The sequence below is a fragment of the Orbicella faveolata genome, unplaced genomic scaffold, assembly GCF_042242905.1.
Source record: "Orbicella faveolata isolate gen_17 unplaced genomic scaffold, um_ofav_v1 contig_24, whole genome shotgun sequence".
Classification (NCBI taxonomy): Eukaryota; Metazoa; Cnidaria; class Anthozoa; order Scleractinia; family Merulinidae; genus Orbicella; species Orbicella faveolata.
Window position 1 is genome coordinate 25,137,825 of NW_028301552.1, and position 25,107 is coordinate 25,162,931.

The 25,107-nt window shown below is 38.7% G+C and overlaps 1 protein-coding gene across 4 annotated transcripts in view; it reads right to left on the reverse strand.

Annotated features, from left to right (window-relative positions):
- LOC110051717 (COP9 signalosome complex subunit 3-like) overlaps positions 1 to 25,107 on the reverse strand; it is a 226,401-nt gene that overhangs the window by 16,341 nt on the left and 184,953 nt on the right. For all 4 annotated transcript variants that reach the window (XM_089292882.1, XM_089292883.1, XM_089292880.1 and 1 more), the window contains 2 exons: positions 21,564 to 21,677; positions 18,767 to 18,847 (listed from right to left, as the gene is read on the reverse strand). In XM_089292882.1, coding sequence (XP_089149008.1) covers positions 18,767 to 18,847; positions 21,564 to 21,677 — 195 coding nt within the window. The remainder of the gene's footprint in view (positions 1 to 18,766; positions 18,848 to 21,563; positions 21,678 to 25,107) is intronic.

Sequence of the window (25,107 nt, forward strand, 5' to 3'; positions counted from 1 at the left end):
GAAGCAATGACACCAATATACCAAAAGTTTAAACTCACTCTCAGCAATGTTTCTGGCTTTTGCCATTGATTTTGCTTTTAGACGGATAACTGTGGTGGAAATTCCAATACCGGGCTTTCTCTTCTCGTCAATCCATTCCTTCAGTTCTTTCTCCAATTCAGGAAATTTTGCTGGGCAATAGCGTACTGCCCTCTGGCCACGACAATGACCTTTCAGTGTTTCTTGTTGTAATTGCCACCTTCTAGCATTCTTCTCATCAACTTGGAACTGGTGTGCTGCTGTTTGATTTCCTTTTTCTATGGCACAAGTAACAACGATAAGTTTGAAGCGTGCTGTATACAATATCCTGGAAGAACCTTTTGGTTTCAGGATTTGCTAGAAATGACTTCACATTTTACTTTCACACAACGTAAACACGGCCTTTGAAGTTTGATGCAATCGGACTTGATTGGATGAGAAATTGTGCATTACTATGGTTACATAAATCGGCAAGCATGTGCGTGTCATCTGTCACATCGCATTACATGAGTTGAATGTGAAAGATCGAGATCGTCCTAAATTAGAAGCCACAGTTCGCAAATTAAAGAGGAGAAATGAGTGGAGCTACATGCACTTATGAAATGGATAGTGAAATCAGAGGATACCAAGTTTATGGAAGCAGTTGGAAACCCTAAATTGGTGATTTGTTATTGACTGATCGAGAAGTGTCAAACGAAGACGACAAGTTTGCAGTGGCTGTTTATCAAGAGCTCAGCATCGACGAGAAGAAAATTGTTGGACATTTGCCAGTGGAATTCAGCAGAATTGCAGCCTATTTTATTGAGAACAGCGGTGAAATTTCCTGCAAAGTAACCGGGAAAAGGAAGCACTCTAAAGGCCCACAAGGAGGAGTGGCTATTCCATGCAAGCTGTGTTTGACCACTCTAAACAAAAGACATGTTAAAAAACTTGATGCGCTCATTGCTGCAGAGACAATCAAGATCCTTCACAGATATGGACTTAATGTTTAGCTGTATGTGTTGTAACTAAGGAACAATTTGAAGTGAACATTAAAACACCAATTTAGTGTACCACATTAAGATCTTGTGCATATTAATGAAGTGTCAAAATGCTTGTACCTGTGTATAAGCCGCAACCCTAATTTTGGTCCCATTTTTCTGTTAAAAAAGTGCGACCTATCTGTGGGTAAATATGGTAGTAATAATTATCATATAATGTTGTTTACAATCAAGTTCATTTAAAATGACTTCATTAACTTACACCCTCACTACTTGGGAGATTATACAGGGCTTCTGATATTTTGTGCAGTCACAGAGCCGCAAATTTCAAGTAAATCCGTGAAATCCTGCGAAATTCACTAAAACACGCAAATACTGCGAAATTCACTGGAAATCGTACCAAATACATGTCAGTGCAACAGATTTGAAACTTATCTTGGCTGTTGGGGCTGTTTAGTTGCTGTAAACTTGCAAATTTATCATGAAACTTCGTCACTGCAACGACTAAACAACATCCAAAAATTACCAGGCATTCTTAGATTAATGTTGCGAAAACTGGGCACTTACTGTGGCCACGATGTACCTTGTCGTCAATCAAATGCAAACACGTACTATAGTCCAAAAGAGTTGCTCAAATTTTCCTGCAAAATCGTCGGTTTTACAAAAGCCACACTTATAAGTAGTATGTGTTTCTGTTGCTATTGTTATTGCATAGGCTAACACTCATCAGTTTCCAAAAAAAAAGGCAAAATTGCCGTCTTTTTTGGTTACAAACGCTCATCAAATCAGTGCAAAACCAATCACTTTCCAGCAAAATTTTCCTAGAAAACTCCCACAAAATTGGCCATTTTTTTCTGATTGTTTTTGAGTGAAATTTTCCTGGAAAATTCCTGCAAATTTCCCGTGAAATTGGCCATTTTTTCCGCGAATTTGTCTCTGGAAATCCCATGAAATGTGACTTTTTTTCTCTGACCTATCGGAAGCCCACATTATAAGAAAGGGTTTTATCATCATAAAAATCTAAAAGCCTCCTTTTAAAAGTATGAAATGAGTCCACGCTTTTTATATCTGTTGTTAGTTTGTTCCAAGAATGGATAGACCTATAATAAAAAGAATGTTTTCAGTGATAATTATTTTGTTTTGCGTGTGGTATTTGGTAATTTAATTGCCTGGAATTATGCGTTTTCTGCTGAACTACAGTTTGACAAAAGAGTCTTGGTGACCCAGATCAGCATGGCCTGCTCCAGCATCGTAGATAATTACCAAGTCTTTCATTTCCCTTCTATGTTCTAGTTGCCACGGATAAATCCAGTTGTTTGGCCCTTTACTCCTCCTGGAGCATAGGCCACCAATAACAACTCTCCAGTCTCCTCTGTCCTGAGCTATCCTTTCAAGTTGTTTCCATGTGTGTCGAGTCCTTTTAATGTCCTTTTCAAGCTCCTGCCGCCAGGTGTTCTGTGGTCTCCCTCTCTTTCTTTGACCTTGGGGGTTCCAGTTCAGGGTTTGACGGCCAATGCTACTAGGTGGTTTGCGTAGCGTATGGCCAAGCCAGCCCCATCTCCTTCATCGGATGTCCTCTTCCACTGGAGTTTGCTGCATCCTTGCCCATAGGTTCTCATTGCTGATAGTCTCTGGCCAATGGATTCTTAGGATTCTACGTAAGCACTGATTAATAAAGGTCTGGATCTTCTTCATCGATGCCTTGGTTTTCTGCCATGTTTCTGCTCCATACAACAATACCCACTTAACGTTTGAGTTAAACAAACAAACCTTGGTGGATGTACCAATTTCTCTGGAGCTCCAGATCTTTTTTAGCATGTTAAATGCTGATCGTGCCTTGCTGATCCTAGTTTTCATATCTGTGTCTGTTCCCCCACTTTTGTCCATTACACTGCCTAAATAGGTAAAAGACTCAACTTTCTCCAGTTCCTCCCCTTCAATTTTGACTGGCTTATCAGTGCTTGCACTGATCCTCATGATCTTTGTCTTCTGTTTATTGAGAGTCAGTCCTACTTGCATTGAGGTGCGATGCAGGTCTGATGATTTTTCCTGCATCTGCTGATGATTGTGTGACAGAAGCGCTAGATCGTCTGCAAAGTCCAGGTCGTCCAACTGCAACCGCAAGGTCCACTGGATCCCGTTTCTTTTCTGGTTTGTGACAGCTCTCATGATCCAATCTATAGCCAAGATAAACAGAAAGGGTGACAGCAGGCATCCCTACCTCACCCCGGTCTTAACCTCAAACTTCTCTGTCAGTTGCTCCTCGTGAACCAGTCTGCAAGACAAACCCTCTTAAGAGTTCCGAATCAGATTGACGAACTTCAAGGGTACAGCATAATGTCGGAGCAGCTTCCATAATGTCTCCCTGTCTAGGCTATCGAAAGCCTTCTCGTAGTCGACAAAATTTACATAAAGGAGGGAGTTCCATTCAATTGATTGTTCCACTATAATTCGCAGTGTTGTGATCTGGTCGGTACATGACCTGCCTGGCCTGAAGCCGGCTTGCTGATCCCGGAGGCTGAGATCTACTGGCCCTTTCAACCTTTCCAAGATGACTCTGTTCAGTACTTTCCCTGGCACAGACAGGAGTGTGATCCCTCTTGGGGATCTTGACCAGGAGTCCTTCCTTCCGTTCTGAAGGGATCTCTTCTTCTTCCCAGATTTTCTCAAACAATAAAATAAATCCATGTCCATGCAAAGTCCAAGCAGGTCAGGTCCATTCTAGCATCTAATCAAACTCATATTTTTGACAATTGTTGCAAAAAGCGTTATCGTCAGAGTAAACTTGCAGCATACCATTTGAGCCCCCAAAAACCCCTTGTGAAAAGCATAGGAATCTTTTGCCACAGTTTGGACAGATCTCCTTGGCGACTTTACCTTTGCCATACCTTTCTTTTAATTCAGAAACAACGTTCTTTGGATTGGCAGCATCACTAGCTGGCTCAAGGCTGTGAAATGGACTTCTGCTTCGTGGCCAAGCAAAGCTGAACTCTCTGAAGTCGCCAGCTTCCTCCTCGCGAGCAATAGGGTTAATAATTTTCAATCCTGCCTCTCCCAGGCTAGATACCAATGCCACTGGAATATTTAGCATATTAGTTAGTCCCCATAGTGCAATCCAATTGCCCCATTTGCCATCCATTGACATCCGTCTAAGGTAACTATCCCAGCCTCCATGATTAACAAATTCATGGTAGTGAATACCATCAGGGGTGGTGGGGTTACTTCCGAGATAGCTGACAAGGCCAGCACGGAGCTGTGATGCCGTTTGGGGAGCCTGTCCGACTTGCCCAAGCTGGTCACTGATTGTGTGGGACAATCAATTGCCCTCTTTACATGTGGGGGGCTGGCGATAAGGTCATTTATCTGAAAAACTCTTTAACATGGGAATTCAGTATGACAGTGAAGAATGATCATCGCAGTAAATTTTCCGATATGAGCAATTGGAAAGAAGAAGCCTGAAAAAATCAGGGCTTCAACAGGATTCGAACTTGTGACCTCCGCGATACCGGTGCAATGCTCTACCAACTGAGCTATGAAGCCACACATTGGGAGCAAGGTCAATTAATTGAAATCATATCTTCCGGTGAGGAGTGAAATGATGTGAAGTGGACACTTCACATCATTTCACTCTTCATGGGAAGATATGAACTCAATTCTCAATTATCGCGGAGGTCACGGGTTCAAATCCCATTGAAGCCCTGATTTTTTCACGCCTCTTCTTTCCAATTGAAGGGGTGAGTGCAAAACCATGCTAAGTGACGATTTGGGTGAAAAAAAAAATTTTCGCGAAAGGGCTTGAATTTTTGCATGTGGTCTTCAATGTAATAGAAAAAGGCGGCCCTGTATTTTTGTCGCTGGTTTTTGCTTCGTTTTCGAGTTATAACGTATGCAAAAATACTTGGCTTTTCCTAGCCATGTCTTTAGGAGTTTATTTGTTGAACAGCAAACAGGCAGACTGTTTATAGTGTATGAAGTCAAAATCAAATCTCACAGCATATATAGAGCGGAAATCTGGGAACAGATTGTTTACATCGGCTATTGTGACGTGAGCACAACACGTGAATCGATCGAGCGGCAAACGAAATACCATCGAACTAAAAAGAGATGTGCCGCATTAGAGCTCTGTCAACTAATATCTTAAGCATTGTGTTAAAGTACCTTGTGTGCCTGCCTGGTGGTTGAGAGGCATCATTAAGCCTCGATAAACCCGTAAGTCATCAGCACGTTTTAAAGAATCAAAATGTGTTCTGAAACTTCGAAGGTAGCTGATATACCGTAATCGTGTTATCGGCGTTCGAAGTCAGATCGAGCCAGGCAGCAAAGTCCAAGAGCAGTTCTTGCCCAAGAAAAATACCCTCTCGTGAGTTGTGGCCCATTTGCCAAGCGTTGCTAGTGTCAAAGTTTGGAAAGCGAGAACTGGTTTTTGACTTATAAAATTTGTCTTGTATCGACCGCCATGTTTTCCCGCACACGAGGTGTAAAGACCCTTCCCGGCATGCATTGCGATCACGTTCTGCTCGCGTTTCTCGAACTGGTAACTAGATTGTTTCGGCTTTTTTCATTTAAAGATAATAATGGCCAACAAGTAGCGATCGATTGTAACATAGATCTGTGATCCAGGTTGCTTTGATTTTATTTCATATCGGCATGATTTGTAGTGTTTTGAACTTCTGGGATCAGCGGACATGCAGATGTATGGAGACCCGTACGTTGCGCAGAAGGGTTAATTTGTTAAACTGTTAGGCGGTGCGTGACATAAAGCTACGATCGCGTTGGTCGAAAAATATGTATTTATCTCGTGATTTTTAGCCATTTAAGACGTTGCTGTATTTGGAAAAGTGCTTATTTGATGTTTATTTGTTCAGTGCAGATAGTCATTGTCCCAGATAACCAAAGTAAGTTCCAGATGTTAACACTATTTTCCGGCCACCATATTTTACCTATTTAAACCTGAAATCAACATTTTTGAGCTTATACGTTGCGTGAAATTAACATTTTGCTGTTTTCTAAGTGAAATCAACATCCTTGCCGTCACGCGTTACGTGAAATCAACATTTTTACCTATTTAGACCTGAAATCAACATTTTTGAGCTTATACGCTGCGTGAAATCAACATTTTGCTGTTTTCTAAGTGAAATCAACATCCTTGCCGTCAAGCGCTAACGTGAAATCAGCATTTTGACCTATTTAGACCTGAAATCAACATTTTTGAGCTTATACGCTGCGTGAAATTAACATTTTGCTGTTTTCTAAGTGAAATCAACATCCTTGCCGTCACGCGTTAACGCGAAATCAGCATTTTGACCTATTTAGACCTGAAATCAACATTTTTGAGCTTATACGCTGCGTGAAATTAACATTTTGCTGTTTTCTAAGTGAAATCAACATCCTTGCCGTCACGCGTTAACGTGAAATCAGCATTTTGACCTATTTAGACCTGAAATCAACATTTTTGAGCTTATACGCTGCGTGAAATCAACATTTTGCTGTTTTCTAAGTGAAATGAACAACCTTCCCGTCACGCGTTAACGCGAAATCAGCATTTTGACCTATTTAGACCTGAAATCAACATTTTTGAGCTTATACGCTGCGTGAAATTAACATTTTGCTGTTTTCTAAGTGAAATCAACATCCTTGCCGTCACGCGTTAACGTGAAATCAGCATTTTGACCTATTTAGACCTGAAATCAACATTTTTGAGCTTATACGCTGCGTGAAATTAACATTTTGCTGTTTTCTAAGTGAAATGAACAACCTTCCCGTCACGGGTTAACATGAAATCAACATTTAAACCTTTTTTGACCTGAAATCAACATTTTTGAGCTTTTACGTTGCGTGAAATTGACATTTTGCTGCTCTCTAAGAGAAATCAACATCCTTGCCGTCGCGCGTTAACATGAGTCAACGTTTTAACCACTTTTGACCTGAAATCAATAAATTTGAGCTTATATAAGTTGCGTGAAATTGACATTTTGCTGGTTTCTAAGTAAAATCAAAGTCCTTGCGGTCGTGGCGGGCCGATCCTTTGTTATAATAAACCGAGGCGAGACTTCGACTTATAACAAAGGCTTGGCTTGGCTACTATAACAAAGGGTCGGCTCTGTTTATCATAACAAAGGCCCGGCTTCGTTTATTTGAAGACCTCGGCGGGAAAAGGGCGCTAGGTATTTTAATCAAAAGTGAACTTTGTCGAAAACGCTCCAAATTTCCCATACAGTTTTGTTTAGGTATGTTAACAATGTCCTGTAGTTTTTCCGCTAAGCTTCGCTTCGTTTTCGAGATATTGCGTATGCAGAAAAACCACTCGGTTTTCCTAGCGGCGTCTTTATGAACGAAGCAAAAACCAGCGACAAAAATACAGGACCACGTTTTTCTATTACATTGAAGACCGCATGCAAAAATTCAAGCCCTTTCGCGAAAATTTTTTTTTTCACCCAAATCGTCACTTAGCATGGTTTTGCACTCACCCCTTCAATTGCTTATATTGGAAAATTTACTGCGATGATCATTCTTCACTTTCATCTACAACCGCAGTTCAAATATGAATTATTTCATAAATACTTCACATCATGGGAATTCAGTATATCTATATACAATATGGTCAGTTATGACTTGTTACTGTTTATGTTAAAAATTGAATCCTCGACCCAAGGAACAAACTCCATGCCATCCCTCGTTTTTCGGCGGGATCATTTGTGTTTCGGGATCATTTGCAGTCCAATTTGGGGATCATTTCTGGTCTGGGGATCATTTGTAGTTGAGGATCATTTGTGGTGCTGTACAGATCTGTTTAACAAATCTTTGTCTTCTGGTATAGTTCCTAATGAATGGGAATGTGCTAGAGTCACTCTGTTCTTTTAACAGGGTGAGCCAACTGACTTACTGTAAATCTTTGAATTAAGAGTCACTGACTGAGAATATCGAGAATGGCTGGCCAGGTTAGAAAAATCGTAAATACTGAAACTTTGCCTAAAGAACACCCTTAGGGAGCCACTTTCGAAAATATTATTCCCATTTTCTTAGAATTTAAAGACTTTGAGAAATTTGCAAAAAACAAAAAAATAGCTTTTTGCCTCATTAAATATGCAAAAAATATCTGGAAAATTGACAAAGTTCTCGGTATTCACATTGAAACAATTTACAAAACTAGAACTCGGGGTAAACTTAGCATAAGAGCTTTACTTTTCTTCTATCTAACAATAGGAAGTATTAAATTTTTTTAAGCATTTTGATAAAACAAGTACTGTGCAAAAGAGTGTCGTTTCTGCTGTAATAATATGGAAAAAAAATTCTGGGCAATCGAGGTTCACACAGGTAAAATGCAAAAGTTCGCAACAGTCTCTTCTCAAATTTGCATAATCCGGTATGTTCAAAGAACTCTATTGTTGAGCACTATAGTCTGTTTTTGTTCCATTTGTGGGCCATACTTTGTGGGAAATATACAAAACGAGAGTTGATCCATGTCGTTATTACAACATTGTTTCATTATTTCAAGCAAGGTACATAAAACTACAGAAAAAGCCCAAAATATAAGTTCAAAGTCATATAGACTAAACACGCTACATGTATTACGTGACTGGCGTCACGTAAGATATATTTTCAGTTAGCTCCAATTAAAATTCCTCGATTATTGAGGTTTAGACACTTGCTTATAATAGAGACATATATTAGGGTTTGTCTTTCCATTTACATACATTTGACCAGCCTGCAAATATTCGAAAGGAGGCTGGTCTTTTAAAGTAAATTTTAACATGTGTCTCGATTTTGATCTTGATGGAAAACGAATTAACTAAATGCACGAAATGAAACGAAGAGGTTTCATTGAAGTGATCCAGCCAGACCAAGGAAGCAAGTTTTCTTGAAAAATGGAGTAAGGCTGTTTGAAATCGATCCGGCGATCTGACCTCGGTTGGAATTCGGCCTAGCCCAAATGTCGCGTTTCTGCCGTTCCGACCTCAAATAAATTTGTCCCGGCAGTGGCAATAACATGAGAACAGCGGTGATTCCAAACGTCAAGTTCAATCAACCAGAAGATCGGAAGACGCTTGCTTTGCTGAAGGCCATTTTACATGCTACAAATATTAACAACGGCAGCTGATGCAGCAGGCTAGGAATTCAGTTTGGCACGGTACCTAAGAGTACGCCGAAGCTAAGTCGCGCTACACGGCATGCAAACTTTGTTCATTCCGGGGGGGGGTGGGGGAGACTCATATAAAAATAACGGGGTTGCTCGTCGTACATTTTAGGGGGTTAATCTTCAAAAGGTCCACCGCGAGAGCTTTTGCGGTACCATTTATGAGGATCGAGCCGAAAAATATGACAGGGGATAACGTGTTATGGAAACAGTTGTCAGTTTAACCACCGATTTTCCCTCTTTCTTTGTTATTTGGAAACTATTAAGGCTAAGTAATTGAAGAAACCAACAACGACAAAAAAACACTGTTAGAAACATAGCGAGTAGTCATTCTATGAAGAGACTTTTCAATTTTCGTCAATTATACAAAAAAGTTCCCCTAGCCTTAAAAAACGTTTGTGTTTGCTGGCGCACGTTCTTACTTACCAGATTTTTTGTTCCAAATACTGATTGAAGAAGACCAAAAGTTAATCAGAGTATTTATTTCGACCCGATATTGGGCAAACTAAAACGCCTTTTAAGCCCGTAAAATTACACAATTTTTGCTGTTTCCAAAGGGGCTCGAATTCTTCAACAGTCGACGGAACCCCTCAAAATTTAATTAATATAAAGCTTTCAATATGCTTAGTTTATCCGGTGTTCTATTCTTGTAAATTGTTTCAATACCGAGAACTTTGACTCAAGCGCGGCAGTAGCACGACGTTTTAAATCATGCATGCACTCAGTTCGGCAGGCTGAAGTAAAGTCGGCGCGACTACTTATAGCACGGCAGGCCTAATGCCGTTCCGCTCGGCAGTAGCAAGACTTGGCTTCGAACGGCGTGCTCTTGCCATGCACGTTACTGAACCAGGGACGGCAGAGCCGGGGTGGGGGCTTAAGCCCCCTCCTTCTCTGCACTTCCTTCCCACACACGGGGGGGGGGGGGCTTGTGTAAAAGCGCAGGTCAGTCAGTACTAAGGCCGTGATATATCATGGAGGGCTGAGAAAGATGTATCAAGCTCACAATACCGTCAAAATATATTGCTGTAAATGCACTAAAAGTACGTGTCATTTTATAGTTCATCCACTCGGTTGATTTTCTTAAGAACTACACCATGGAGAATGTCAAAAATACCATTTCCGAACCCCTAGATTTAAAATATTTTTTTGGGGGAGGATGCCCCTAGATCCATATACAAACTTGCGCCGGCACCGCTGGTTTTCAATAATGTAATAACGACATGGATCAACTCTCTTTTTGTATATTTCCCACAAAGCAAGGCCCACAAATGGAACAAAAACAGACTATAGTGCTCAACAATAGAGTTCTTTGAACATACCGGATTATGCAAATTTGAGAAGAGACTGTCACGAACTTTTGTATTTCACCTGTGTGAACCTCGATTGCCCACAAATTTTTTCCGTATTATTATAGTAGAAACGACACTCTTTTGCACAGTACTTGTTTTAGCTCCATATCGCACATACCAAGATGCGTTTTAAAACCCTAAAACTACACAATTTTTGTCGTTTTTATAGGGGCTTTAGAAGGCAATTCTTCAACTATCGACAGAATCCTTCAAAATGCTTAAAAAATTTAAAATTTCCTATTTTTAGATAGAAGAAAAGTAAAGCTCTTATGCTAAGTTTACCCCGAGTTCTAGTTTTAGAAAATCGGAATAATATTTTCGAAAGTGGCTCCCTAAAGACGTTCTTTAGGCAAAGTTTCAGGATTTACGATTTTTCTAACCTGGCCAGCCATTCTCGATATTTCCAGTCAGTGACTCTTAACACCCGGGGTGCTTGTTTCAAATTTAGAAGACGCAGGGCGCCTATTCGAGTTTGGCGCTTATTTAATTTTTCCCAAAGCATGGTCACATATTTCAAATGATGCAGCAGCCGATAAATAGGTTGTTCTCCACAAAAGCCCGGACTAGACTAGCTACATGGAATGTACACACTCAGTACAAAACCGAAAAATGTGCACAAGTAGCAAGGGAAAAGGAAAGATACAATATCAAGGTGCTCGGATTGAGCGAGGTTAGATGGAATACCTTTGGTAGACTGATACTAAATATGGGACAGGTACTCCTATACTCGGGTAAAGAAAATGAGGACGATCCTCACGAAGCAGGACTGGGCTTCATGCTTTCCAAAAAAGTTTGCAAAAGTCTCATCGAATGGGAACCAGTGTCTGACAGGATAACTACAGGAAGGTTAGATTCTCATTTTCAAAAAACCACAATCATCCAATGTTATGCTCCAACGAATGATGCACCTGAGGAGGAGAAAATCGCATTCTATGATGCGTTACAAGCAACAATTGACAAAGTACCAAGGTGATGAGTCTATAGTGCTAGGAGACATAAATGCAAAAGTTGGCGAGGATAAAAGTGGCAGGGAAGAAAATATGGGAAAACATGGTGTGGGATCAATGAACGAGAACGGGGAGCTCTTTGCAGACTTTAGTGTCCTCAACAATCTGGTGATTGGAGGCTCTATATTTCCACACAAGAGGCACCATAAGTCGGCATGGATCTCACCAGATGGTTGAACCGAAAATCAAATTGACCATTTCGCTATTTCATGTAGATGGAGGACATCAATGCAGGATGTATGAGTCAAAAGAGGGGTGGATGCAGCATCCGACCACCACCTGCTTGTTGCAGAAGTAAAAATTAAGCTGTTATCCCATAAGAGACCCCGTTCAGGACGCCATCAATATGATGTCAGCAAACTGAAGGACCCGCAATGCCTCAATGAATTCCACGTGGTGCTGCAAAATAGATTTGAGGCTATCTACGAAGTGGTGCAAGACCACCACCAAGAAGATGAGGAAGATCAACATCAAAACCCCCAGGCAGACCAACCAGAACAACAAACTAGCGAAGCAGCAAACAGGAAGTGGAAGGTGATTAAACAAGCATATGCTGAAACATGTGACAAAGTCTTGGGTAAAGCTGGTCATAAAAGAAAGAACTGGATTTCATCCGACACCTGGAATAAAATGGATGAGAGAGGGAAATTGAAGGAGAAACTCAACCAAGCTGTGACCAGGCAGCAAAAGATACAAGCACTAAGAGAGTATTCTGAGAAAGACAGGGAAGTCAAAAGAAGTTGCAAGAACGACAAATGGACTTATGCCAACAACTTGACTAGAGATGCAGAGGAAGCAGCCCGCAAAGGAGACATTAAGATGCTTTATAACATCACACGCAGACTCATTGGTCAGAGAAGAACCATGGACTGCCCAATAAGAGACAACACCGGAAGTCTGCTCACCAAACTGAACAGTCAACTTGAAGAATGGCATAACCACTTTGCAACAGTGCTTAACAGGGATCCACCTGTAGATCCCCCTGAGCTACAAGTTAACCACCAATTACTGATCAACACCGACGACATCACGAAAGAAGAGATTAAACGGGCACTGACAAGACTAAAGAACGGAAAAGCTGTGGGATCAGATAACCTTCCACCAGAAGCCTTAAAGGCAGGCGGACAAACGTCCATCGATATACTATGATCCGTTCAATACTATCTGGACAACCGAAGAGATTCTGCAAGACTGGCTAGATGGACTACTAGTAAAACTGCCAAAAAAGGGAGACACTAGCTATTGCAAAAATTGGAGAGGAATCACTCTGCTGTCCATCCCCAGTAAAGTGCTTAGCAGTATTATGCTCGAAAGAATGAAGGTGCATGTAGATGGAAGACTGCGCGAAGAATAGGCAGGATTTAGAAATGGAAGGTCCTGCGCAGACCAAATTGCGACCGTTCGGATTATTATTGAACAGTCCATCGAGTTTCAAACATCTCTGTATCTGAACTTTGTAGACTTTGAAAAAGCTTTCAATAGCATCGACCACCAAGTGCTGTGGGCACTGCTTTGACACTATGGGCTACCAGAGAAATTCATCAGAATGATTCAACTTTTCTACAACAATTTCAGATGCCAAGTAATCCATGGGGGAACCCTTACAGAGCCATTTAGAGTGACAACAGGCTTACGACAGGGCTGCTTACTGTCCCCTCTGCTATTCTTAGTGGTTTTAGACTGGGGGACTTAAACAGCATTCAACAGACGAAGGGGAATTCGATGGGAGATGATCCAGAGACTAGAGGACCTAGACTTTGCTGATGACATCTGCATGTTATCGCATAGGCTTCAGGATGCCAACAATCAAATGGAACGACTGAACACCACGGCACAAAGAGTAGGCCTTAAGATCCATCCTGGTAAAACTAAAGTGATGCGGATCAATGCCATTCAACAAGGAGAGGTTCGTCGTGATCAGTCGTACATTGAAGAGGTTGAAGAGTTTACATACCTCGGTAGCGTGATGAATAAGACTGGAGGAACGGATGAAGACATAGCAGCAAGAAGAAAGAAAGCACAGCAAGCTTTTGCCATGCTTACACCAGTCTGGAGAAGCAAAGACCTGCGCACAGCTACCAAAATTAGAATTTTCAACACCAATGTTAAGGCAGTTTTACTGTACGGTTCAGAGACATGGAGAGTGACGACAGCTTCTACAAAGCAAGTACAAACATTCATCAACAAGTGTCTGAGGAGAATTCTGAGAGTATATTGGCCTGAGGTGATTTCCAACAAAGATTTATGGATAAGAACTGGACAAGAGCCTATTGTTACCGCCATAAAGAGAAGATGCTGGAAATGGATTGGTCATACACTAAGGAAGGGTGAGAGAAACAGCGTTCCATGCGATGGATTGGAATCCGCAAGGAACACAAAAATGTGGTGGGCCCAGAATTACATGGCGCAGAAGCATACAGAAGGACCTGAAGGAGATCAACATGACCTGGTGCGAAGCCAAAAGAGCTGCTCAGGACTGACAGAAATGGAAAGCAATTGTGGACGCCCTATGTCCCCCATGGAACAAAGAGGACTAGATGACGATGATGATGATGGTCACATATGATCGTTTTTTTGTAATATACGTATCTGTCAGTCCCTCAGAAGTCTCAGAAGGATCCTGCCTCTCTTAAAGAACTATGTAATATAACCCTTTTAGTCGGTCTAGGCCTGCTGCACAAGGTTCGTTGGGCTTTAAGCAATGAATTAGCAGATCTTCACTACCATCACTTGCTTTGAACATGACCAAAACTTCCATAAAACAGGGGAAGGGGAGGGGGTGTTCATTTGAGGGAGAAACTTAATTTAAATTTTGGCTGATAGCAGGGGCACTTATTCAAAGGAGCACTTATTTGCAGGGAGGCACTAATTCAAGGATTTACAGTAAATAACTACTGACCAATTTCAGTCATCTCCGTAGTTGCAAAAGTACGTGAAAGGATTGAATATGATCAATTATATGAATTTCAAGATATCACCTCCAGACATCACCTCTAAACATAAACTGTGATTGGCTTAAAATTCCTACGTCACAGAAATCGTTTCCTGGCTCAGGTTCGCAGACGTTATTTTCGGCCAAGACAAGTGACAGCTGGAAATATGTCTGCGTTCGCAGGCTACTCTGAATCAGTGTTACAGCCAGAAAATTTTACTTGAGGGCCAAAGTGGACCCTGAAGATCTTTTTTAGGGGCCAATTTTTTAGGAAAGGGGCCAATAAACTAAAAGCTACAGAAGGAAAAAATGTATCAGGGTACCAAGGAAAATAAAGCAGTTTATTAGGATCTATGATAAAATTCAATAGTAAGTGCTTTTTGAAGGGTTTCTACTCAATAAAGTTTCTTTTGAATCAGATACTAGTATGAAGGATCCATGCATTACAAGAGAACAATCCTTAGGCCTACATGACGTAGTCAATGATCAAGGGTTTGCAGTGCATAATAGGGTGATTTCAAACTTGGTCAGCCATTTGGAAGTTTTCCAATATGAGAGAATCAATACAGCAAAGCAAAAGGACGGATTGACTTCTTTTCTTACATTGAATGTTTTAGAAACAAAGATCTTTCAATATGATTTCTAGAAGGACATAACATGCGACAAAATAACCGTCATAGCGTCCTAAAGTGTGACGTCACAAAAGAATAAATTTGAGAAATTATGGGATTTGGCGGCATTTTTGAATAGAGCGTTCTTAAAAAAGGGTCCTTGCCAAAAATTACCTCTTAATTGTAATTCCCAGCCGAAATATAAAGGATAAAAATTTGGTACTGCCCCATATAAATCTCTCTAATTTTGAGTCAGTTCTAAACTGAAGGAACTGAAACAAATTTTGAAGGGTTTGTATGGGATGCTATCAAACTTCGATCCCTTATATCTCTATCGGGAATTGCAATTCAGAGCTAATTTTTGGGATGAGGGCATCTTTTAGGATCCTCTATAAGAATATGACATCATATTCCATAATTTCAAAAATTTTATTTTTGTGACATCATTCACTTTAGGACTCTATTGATCATCAATACAGGGAAATGTAGTCACCATCATGCCGTATTATGGTGACTAAACCAGAATTTTTGGTCACCAAGGATGAAATGCTTGTTGCAGTGGCGACCGTATCGTCACAATTTCCAGCCCTGGGATGGCTTTTAAAATATTATGCCTGTGTTAAGCCTGCAGTCTTGTAAAAGGAAAGGGCCAAATTGGCCCTTTTTTCGTTTTTCTGGAGGCCATCTCTGATTGTAACGCGGATTCCCATAATGGCGCGCTCTGGCGGAAACACTACTGAATGCTACTAAAACTGAATTTACATTGATTGGCTCCAGACAAACACTAACTACTCTGCCTGAGACACTTGAGTTCTCTATTGATAATGTTCCAAAAAGTTTCCTCTGTGAAATCACTCAGAATATGAAAACCTATCGGTAACATGGCAAACACACATCAACAAACTTTATAACAAATAGCCTCCAGAACTGGAACCATGAAACAAATTAAGCCCTTTTCCCATAATCTACACTTCTCAACATATACAATGCTCTTGTTTAATCTCACTTTGACTACTGCAATTTAATCTGGGGTAACTGCCGCAAAACACTATTAGGCAGGCTACAATTGCTTGCTTCAAATTGTACTTTATAGAGGGGACCTCTACTTGCTAACCAGGAAACAAAAAACTAAATCCACAGGAAAATAATGGACTTTGTCACTATATCTATCAGTAAACCTCAGTTAATTTTTCATAGAAAAAAATGTTGCTTTTAGCAATCTAGACAGGAGTTCAAAGTTGGCATCAAACGCACTGTTATAATCTTTGATTACTACTAGTTTATTTTTATAAAAGTATATCAATTTTCAGATAAGCAATTCAAACCTGTAGAGTACATTTAATTTTGCCTCATTAGCATATGGTATCTACAGAGACTTATGCCATGTTTTAAATGTTTTATTCATGTGAAAAGTCAATTTTGAGAAAAGTATGGTACTTCCCACTGAGAAATTCACATCTCTTGTACTACCCAGGAATGCGATAATGTTACAACACTGTATTATCCAATTTATGCTCCATTAATTTTCAAGTGGTCATTGACGGGAGGTTAAAAACTAAAGAAAATTTCAAACTTTTAACTCTAAAAGTAGTGGTCACAGTCTCTTACCAGAGATGGTTGCTAACAAGAGGTTCCAAATATAGTGATTTGACTTGGAAACTTTTGGTATATTGGGAAATAATTGGTAATTGAGGGGAGGTGGTTGCTTACAAGAGGTTGTTGCAACCACAGGCTTGACTGTATTTAATGCCTGATTACAACTGTTTTTCAGTAAATAAAAAGTTATTGGCATGCAGTTTTCTAACTACAAAACTGTTTCTATTAATTTTAGATAATTTGAACTTTCATTACTACAGATACAGATACAATTATTTCTTATTCGTTAAAAAGCCAACAAAATTAATACAATCAAATTAAATGGAAAACCCTGGAAAATTTAACCGTTCCCACATTTAACATTTCACAAACAAACTGCGACTGCGAACAGTTGCTTCTCCTGGTTTTGCCAGTAAATACATGTATTCTATTACTGCTATTTCCCTAAAGCTATTTCATGGAACTCTTTTCTATCAGTTCAAGATAGTACTCTTTAAATTTCATCATGCAATTTTGAGCTTCCTTATATGCTTATTGTTGTTAAAGTAGTACATTGAAATTGTCTCTGAAACATGCTAAAAAGTGTTAAAAAGTAAAATTATTATTTTAGCACTTTTAAGAAGAACTGAATTTTCAATTTTCTAGGATTTCTAGTTGAACTGGTAATATCCTTGTTTCAGGGTAACCATGGCTTAAGGCTTTTATTAATGGGTGATAACCTTAATATAGTTGTTTGTTAAAGAAACAGAACATAACAATGGAACTTCCAGATCAAAAAAATATGAGGGATATTTAGTCCTTCTTAGAAAATTATTGAACTTACTGCTGCTAATGAGGTCATTCATGTCTATTTTCCGTTAAAATTGTTTGTTTAAAAGTATGGCATACTCCAAACTGACAGTGGTTACTATAATCTTTCTTGACAGTAACTAAGAGTCTCTGCATGCATGTTACAATTGAATCACTACAATATAAACGACCAAAAACAGAATAAAACGAAGTATATTTGTTCCTTCTTGGACAATTATCTAACTTGTCAAGGATTATGAAGTCAATTTTCCCTTGACATTGTTTGTTTGCACCCATGGCATTCCACAAACTGACATTGCTCATTATAATCTTACCTGACAGCTACCTACTTACCATTAACTAACAATATACGTAGATTACAACTCAAACTTTGATTGATATAATGTGACCGGCAGCCATCTCAAACATCATTTAATAAGGGATTGTTTCATGGTATGTATCGCAGATTTTCAGCAGATCATATGACACTCTTTGTTTAAGCAATCCAGTCTTAATTGAGTTTGAACTGAAATGTTTTAGCGATACTACAGTATCTTGACTGCTATAATTGATGTGTACATTGGATGTTGGAGAGCTTCAAAGGAACACCACAATAAAGCGATGAGAACTTACCAATACGAAACCAAATGTAGGTCTGAACATTTCAGCTTCTTGATCCATGTTACAAATTTTACAAGTTCAGAAATTGACTTGATGTTTATTTATTGTTTAGACTAAAAAACATTTCTCTTCTTTGCACATGTGTATCTAAGCTTCATCAAAGTTAATTTTGATTTCACTAAGTGGGGAGGGGTAGCATGTGAAATAACTCTTGTCCACGGTCTACAACTTCTATCCATTCCAATAGGTCATCCACCTGTGTTTCACGCATGACTTAGCTAACAAACTCTGCCGTTATATTCAAAACCCCTAAGTGCAAATAAAATATCCTAAAAATATCTGCCCTGAACTATGTATGTTTCAAATAGCCTGAAAAGGTAAAAATTGTCAATAAAAGACAGAATGAGAGCAATTAGGTCTAATTCTCAAATGAGTAATAATGTTCCACGTAAGGTATATGAGGATATTTTTAGTAACTCTGGTGATGTTTGCATTTCATCTCTGTAACAGTTAGGATAAAACAATAATTAATAGCTCTTATTGCAGTTGAGCCCGCAGTCAAACATTCCTTTGTTTAAAAAGGCGTACAAACGAGGTGAAAGGGTCAATACAAAGCAAAATTGACCCTTTTGCCTTGTTTGTATGTCAAACCACTGATAACTTCATTAACAGCTATTAACACATACAAAATAGCCTACTAATAATCAGTCCACGGTTGTCACCAATTACCTTCTGAACATACTGAGGGTTTGTGGCCAGTTCTCGGTCCATGTGTTCCAGCTTTTCGTCAAGACGTTGGAACAATCGCATCTGTCGAGGACATGAACATGGATGTAAAATAATAGAGTTTAAAAGAAAGTACACTGGGTTTCAGCCATACACAAGAGTGATGACCCAGCATTTAACTCAGAGAGTGAGACAAAGTAGAGATATTTTTCATTACTTTTTACTGCTGAAGATAATCCAGGAATTTCCTTTAGAGTGTTCGGAGTGTAAAATGTAATGCAGCAGATCAAATAACAATTACTAGTTGTACCTGTTGATAAATGCCACTGAGCAAATGAACTATTGTCAATGAGGACAATGGCTGTTTAGCAAGTATTTTATTTATACATGTGAATGTACTGAATTGTTACCAAAGAAAGAACAGATATGGAATGGTTTTTGGCAGAATTTAATTTATATTTGTTTGAAATGTTTAAAGGAGCTCAGTCACAGTATTTTGAGTTATTTTGGCCACATACAAAATTACCTTTAAGTGGTAGGAAACCTGAAAATAACATTGTAATAAAATAGAAAACACCAAAGACATCATGATAAACCATAAAGGAACAAGGATGGAGACGATTAACACAGATTGCAAATGGCGAATTTGAAAAATTGAGGCTAAACTTTTCAATATGTGCAAACCGTGACTAAGCTCCTTTAAAATTTGAGAAATTGTAATTTAGGCGATTTTGAGTAGACTCCTCTATTTTCTTGTATTTTTATTTCATCATTGAACGTGCGGATAGAGTTGGGAGATAACTGGATGCCAACGCAAAATGGAAGACTCGATTTGACTTCTGCCCGCTTCACTCACAAACCCCATCCCCCACCCCTGGGTGCATTGCACTCGCTTTGCGTGTTTTTTCTTTTGTGTGCATAAATAGAGAGGCTGTGAACAGTTTAATTTTGAGAAGGAAGCTCTATTTCTTATATACGTACAGCACAACTTTCTTGTCATAGATAGTTGTTCAGAAATGCCAAGCGATTCTAAACAATGTTTTGGTTTTGTAGTGGACAAATTCTCTTAGCTTCGGCATATGATATATTAAACCTCAATCTTGACACATAGGTACAGTTGTTCAAAAAACCAAATACCCAGCAGTCAAAAATTTTAAACCATGAGCTAGTAACTGACTATTATGAATGTTTTTTTTTTACATTCATATCTATTATAAACACACCTTTTTAAAAAACTGGCTGTCGAATATTTGAATAAGCTCTCTTTTAACATAGCTTAGCCAACAGTTCTAAGAACTACAAATCTCTGCCATCACTCAGTACCTATCAACAATGTCACAGAACCTATTGAGAACTTTCATCATGTTACGTGCTTCCATGCCGAGGCCAAGTAAACAATTCAATGTAGAGGCCTAATAAATTCGGAAATCCCACGGTATTTCTACACAGAGGTCAAGCATTCTCAGCAGGTTCGAATGGAATTTTTGGTGGAAAAACGGAAATAATTGCTGACTGCCGGGTAAATAGTTTTTTGAAAAACTGTGCTCGTGACTCACACAAAGCTCTGACAATTTGTGACTTGCAAACCCAAAGACATTGTATAAAGTCGCTTGGTGTTCCTCACCAAAGATCAAAATACTCAAATACTCTCAGAAGGTTTCAATCTATACCAACAATAATTTTTTCCTGGAATTGATTATCTACGAATTTTTTGACTACTGGGTATTCAGTTTTTTGAACAACCGTGCCCATGACCGTGAGTCAAGATTTTTACAGTATGCCGTCCACTACAAAACCAAACCATTATTTAGAATCGCTTGGCATTTCTGAACAAATATCGAGTACTTTCAGATAGATTTCAACTGCAAGTTTTGAAGATATTATTCTATAAGAGATGACTCCAGAGTCAGAGCACAAAAATTTTCTGTGTTGAAGCCTTGAGATTTTATGGTACACCCAAGCTTGTAAAAAGCTAAAATAATAGTTGGAATTGCTTGACATTGCTAAACAAAGATCTACTGTACAGTTGTAAGAAGAATTAATGAGTTATTCCGTGGAATTTCTATATTAATTTTAAACTGCTGGGTAGGCTAGTTTTTTTGTTGACAGAAAACAGTTCTTGCCACTCGCTAGAGACTGTATGAATGGGCACAAGAGCCCATGGGCTTGAAAATACATTTGGAAAATTCCAACAGTTTATGGAACTTTGTCTTGATGTAATATATCAAACATGAGAGGCTGTGTTTGATATTTCCAAATACCACATTTCCAAACACTGAGAAAAGAGTTGAAAATACGACGTGCAGTGGAGTATTTTTGACCAACTTCGAGGTGTTTGGAAATGTGATCAAACACTGTCTTGAGTGTTTCATATATCTTCTCAATCAAAACTAAAGCTAAGGAGAAAATGGAAAAATAAAATCGTAAAAATCTATGCGAATTAAGATCAAATATCCAAACAATGCCACGGTCATGATCTCCTTTGTTAAAACTTGATGAACTATTAATGAGTTTGAGAAGGTTTGAGGGTTGACTTTTGTATATCTTACATTGATGACATCATTGTGTTCAAACAGACATTTGAAGATCAATTTCATCATATCTGAAAGTGCCTTTTGACCCTTCTTCTTCTCCTTCTTCTCAAACACTACTGCAGCTTTAAATGACAAAATACCTAACTTTTTCAGTTTATCCCCTAAACATGGACATCAAGAAGAAGAAGAATCAGATTCTGCCTTTGATTAGCATTGCAATTTTCTAAAAAAAACATCTGTTTTTGTCCATAAACAGACTATCATACCTCACTGTCTAACTTTTTCAGCATCCTTGGGTTGTTATATTTTTCTGGATTTTGATGAAAGGAAACCATTCCATCTCGCAGATTAATACTTGCATAAATATCTCCGTCCTCTATCTGAAATGAAACAAGGCATTCTACTTACTATTGAGATCGAACAAATACTGATACAAACTGAGAGATCATGCTTCTCTAATAGCAAAAAGGGTTGGTAAAACTGACTAACTGATAGTTTTTTTATACCATTTAGAAATGATATGCAAAACCCTGTGCACCCTAAAAGAAAGCCCCTGCATAGCCAGACCACTTTAATAGGTTGTCAGTCACTTACATGTAATGCTAAAACTAATTATTTCAGTTTTAGAGTTATTTGACTTCTATACCTCTGTTAAGTTCTGTTAAAAGGGACTAACTGCATGGTGAAATATTCACCAATATTCATTAATTTAAGTCAATGTGAACACTTACTAATCAAACATTCAGATCAGGTCAGTAAATGATCCAGTCAGCTATTAGTGACAATTACAATGATAATGATAAAACTTAATGAGAAAGATACATTCAATTTGTTGTTGTAGTATTGATGCTTCATCTTGGGGTCATGTAGTGTGCATACATGACTTTCTCTAGTGTATCCCTGTCAAATTCAAGTGAACATATAAAAGATCATATATTTGAACCGCAGAGAAAGATATGAAGACATGGTGCCATGATCAATAATGTCTTCATATCTTTCTATGCAATTCAAATATATGATCTTTCAAATATTCACTTGAATTTGTCATCAACTACAGGTAAATTACAAACTCACGTGACCAGCTACCAGTGGCTGGATAGCTCAGTTGGTAGAGCACTGCACTGGTATTGCAGAGGTCATTGGTTTGAGTCCCATTCAGGCCTGAATTTTTTTTAGGCTTTAATTTCACAACCGCTTAAGTTGTGTTCATAACTGTGATGATCAGTCATGTCTTCATATCCCTGTCAAGTTACCCAAGATCATCAAATTGGGCAATAGACTTGCAATGGACAATGTTTCCAATTCAGAAGATTCCTCAAAATTGTTGTAAAAGGCATATTTTGCTGCAATTGGATTATCAATAAAAATTCAGAATATTTTGCTCCAAGTGTGGTATGTTTAGCAAGAGCATCAAAAATATAGTACACAAGAGAACATTCCATTCTTAGAAGAACAAAGCAGATACATAATCAGCTTGTGCAATCCTATTGAATTTGTCACCTCTCAGGTATAGTCATAATATAGAATGTTTGTTAATTAGTCTGCCTTGTTCTGTAAACCCTAATGTATGCAGAGATGGTTCTAGAATTTTGTACAATTTATATAAGTATAAAAACTTGTCAATTCAGCTCAACATCCATCATTATTTTGTGTGTTCGTGGAATAAAACATTGCTAACCAGAGTAGTTAACATGGTGTCAGGAGATAACAAACCCAGCCAAGATTAATTAACGTTGACAGCAAGAAGTAGAGTAAATATTAGTGATCACTGTCAGTTTTTTCAAAAATGTCAAATCTCAGTCTTGATCTACAATGGCTTAAATGGAGCATTTACCAGTGCTGAAAGCAAAGCAGTGTTCTCCAGAACTGCCGACGGCCAGTATTTCTGCTGGCTACTCGTGTTTCAAGTGCTGGCTAGAAAAAAAAATGATTCAAGAATCTGTTTTCCTAAGACAATTTTGAGCATAGCTTGAATTTGCGCTTAAAATATCTAGTTTAAAAAGCGAACATGTTATTATTTCTGAAGGAAACGATAAACAATTACAGCTTGGGTTACACTTGGAAGCTACTTCCCAGTAACTAAGTGTTTTTTTACCTTTGTTCCGGACAAAAAAAGCCATTTCAAATAAGCTCATTTCGCGCCGCTATCACACCGTGGGTCGGGGACTCCGGAACACATTGTAATAATTGTAAACAGTAAAAATTCCTCCATGTCACCAAAAAACAAAACAAAGTGAGCCCAGCATCTAATTTAGAACCAACCGATAAAGAATGTACTGTTACTAAACTAATGAAAACAAGAAGATCTGTTAGATCTTATAACCGCGCGTTTAAAATTTAACTGTTTTCTTAGTACTACAGTCGCAACGCAGTGCATATTCCAAAGCAATCTTTGATGATTCATTGATTACTGTAGACATCACAGCACTTGATCAACGCAAACTCTATTATCGCACCATCAGTCGTAGCCGCTGTGACATCTCCGATGACGTAATAGTCTTAATCTGGAACTTTCTTCGGGATATGTATGGGCATGAAGATACGAACACTATTACAAACCGCTTTCTTTCTTTAAAGTCACGATTAAATTTAACTGTTTTTTTCCCTTGAGTTAAGGGTTAGCAAAGAAGTCACACGAGTCACATAATTCAAGAATTGCGTTATCTACGGCTATCTTTAGTACGGTGGTTATTTCCCTATCAATGACGTAATCTTTGCACGTTCTGACACGTTCTTTGCTTGGCTTGCAAATATTTAATTTTTCTTCCGATCTATGAACTCGCTGCGATGAAACAGTCAAAGAATTTACTTCATTTGCCTAAAACCGCAAGAAATACTGGCAAAATTACAAATAAATTAATGACCGTCGCTTCTGCCGAAATAAACTTGCAAAGTAAACACGATCTTATTTGTCACGTAGCGAAAGTGAAAGCTGCAACGTCAGCGCATTCCATGGCTGACGTAATACCTTTTTCACTGTATTTATTATTCCCTTTAAATCCAACGCTTTGATAAAAAAAAAGAAAATATATTTTACCCACAAAAAAGAAAACAATATCCGTAAAATTGTTCGTGTATTTATGTTTTAACAACTTCTGGCGGAAACACATCACACGTTCCGTGACTCAAAGTTTGGCCGAGCGGAGGTCTGCGTCTGGTCACCGACAAAAAAAAAATAATAAACCACGGGTAAACCTAGAACCGCGCTCGGCCCATGGCCGCGCGGTTAATAATTATAATCCAACAAAAAAGCCAAAGGCCTTATCTCTATAAAAATCTGTTAAGTTATTTTGAGACACTCGATTCACAGGTTGCTTAACACGTGACCAAAACTTCCCACTGTCAGTGATAAAATCTACCGACTGATTTATTCGTGAATGAAAACTCTCTGCAAGGAAGACTTCAACAGCGTATAGACTTTATATGGCTTACACTTTAGAACTTACAATAATATTATTAGTCACATCATTAAGTAAGTTCCCAAGATCTCTTGTGTAATGGTAGTCGTATACGTAGTAAGGTCGGCGATTTTTTTAGTCGGATTTTCGCGTGCTAAGATGTTAGCACAAAGAAGTTCTTGCATATCGAAAATCCAACCACAAAGAAGTTCTTGCGATTTTAACTTCTAACCGCAAAGAAGTTCTTGCCTCTTGCAGGATCCAAGCCCAAGCGACCCGCAAGAAGCCGGAAGAAGTTGCTGGCTTGCGGACGCAAAAAGAAGTTCTTACGCGTGCATTATTTTTGGACTGTACTGTAGTGTTATAGACAGATGAAAACGTAAAATGTTGTTTTATTAATTTTAATATGTGG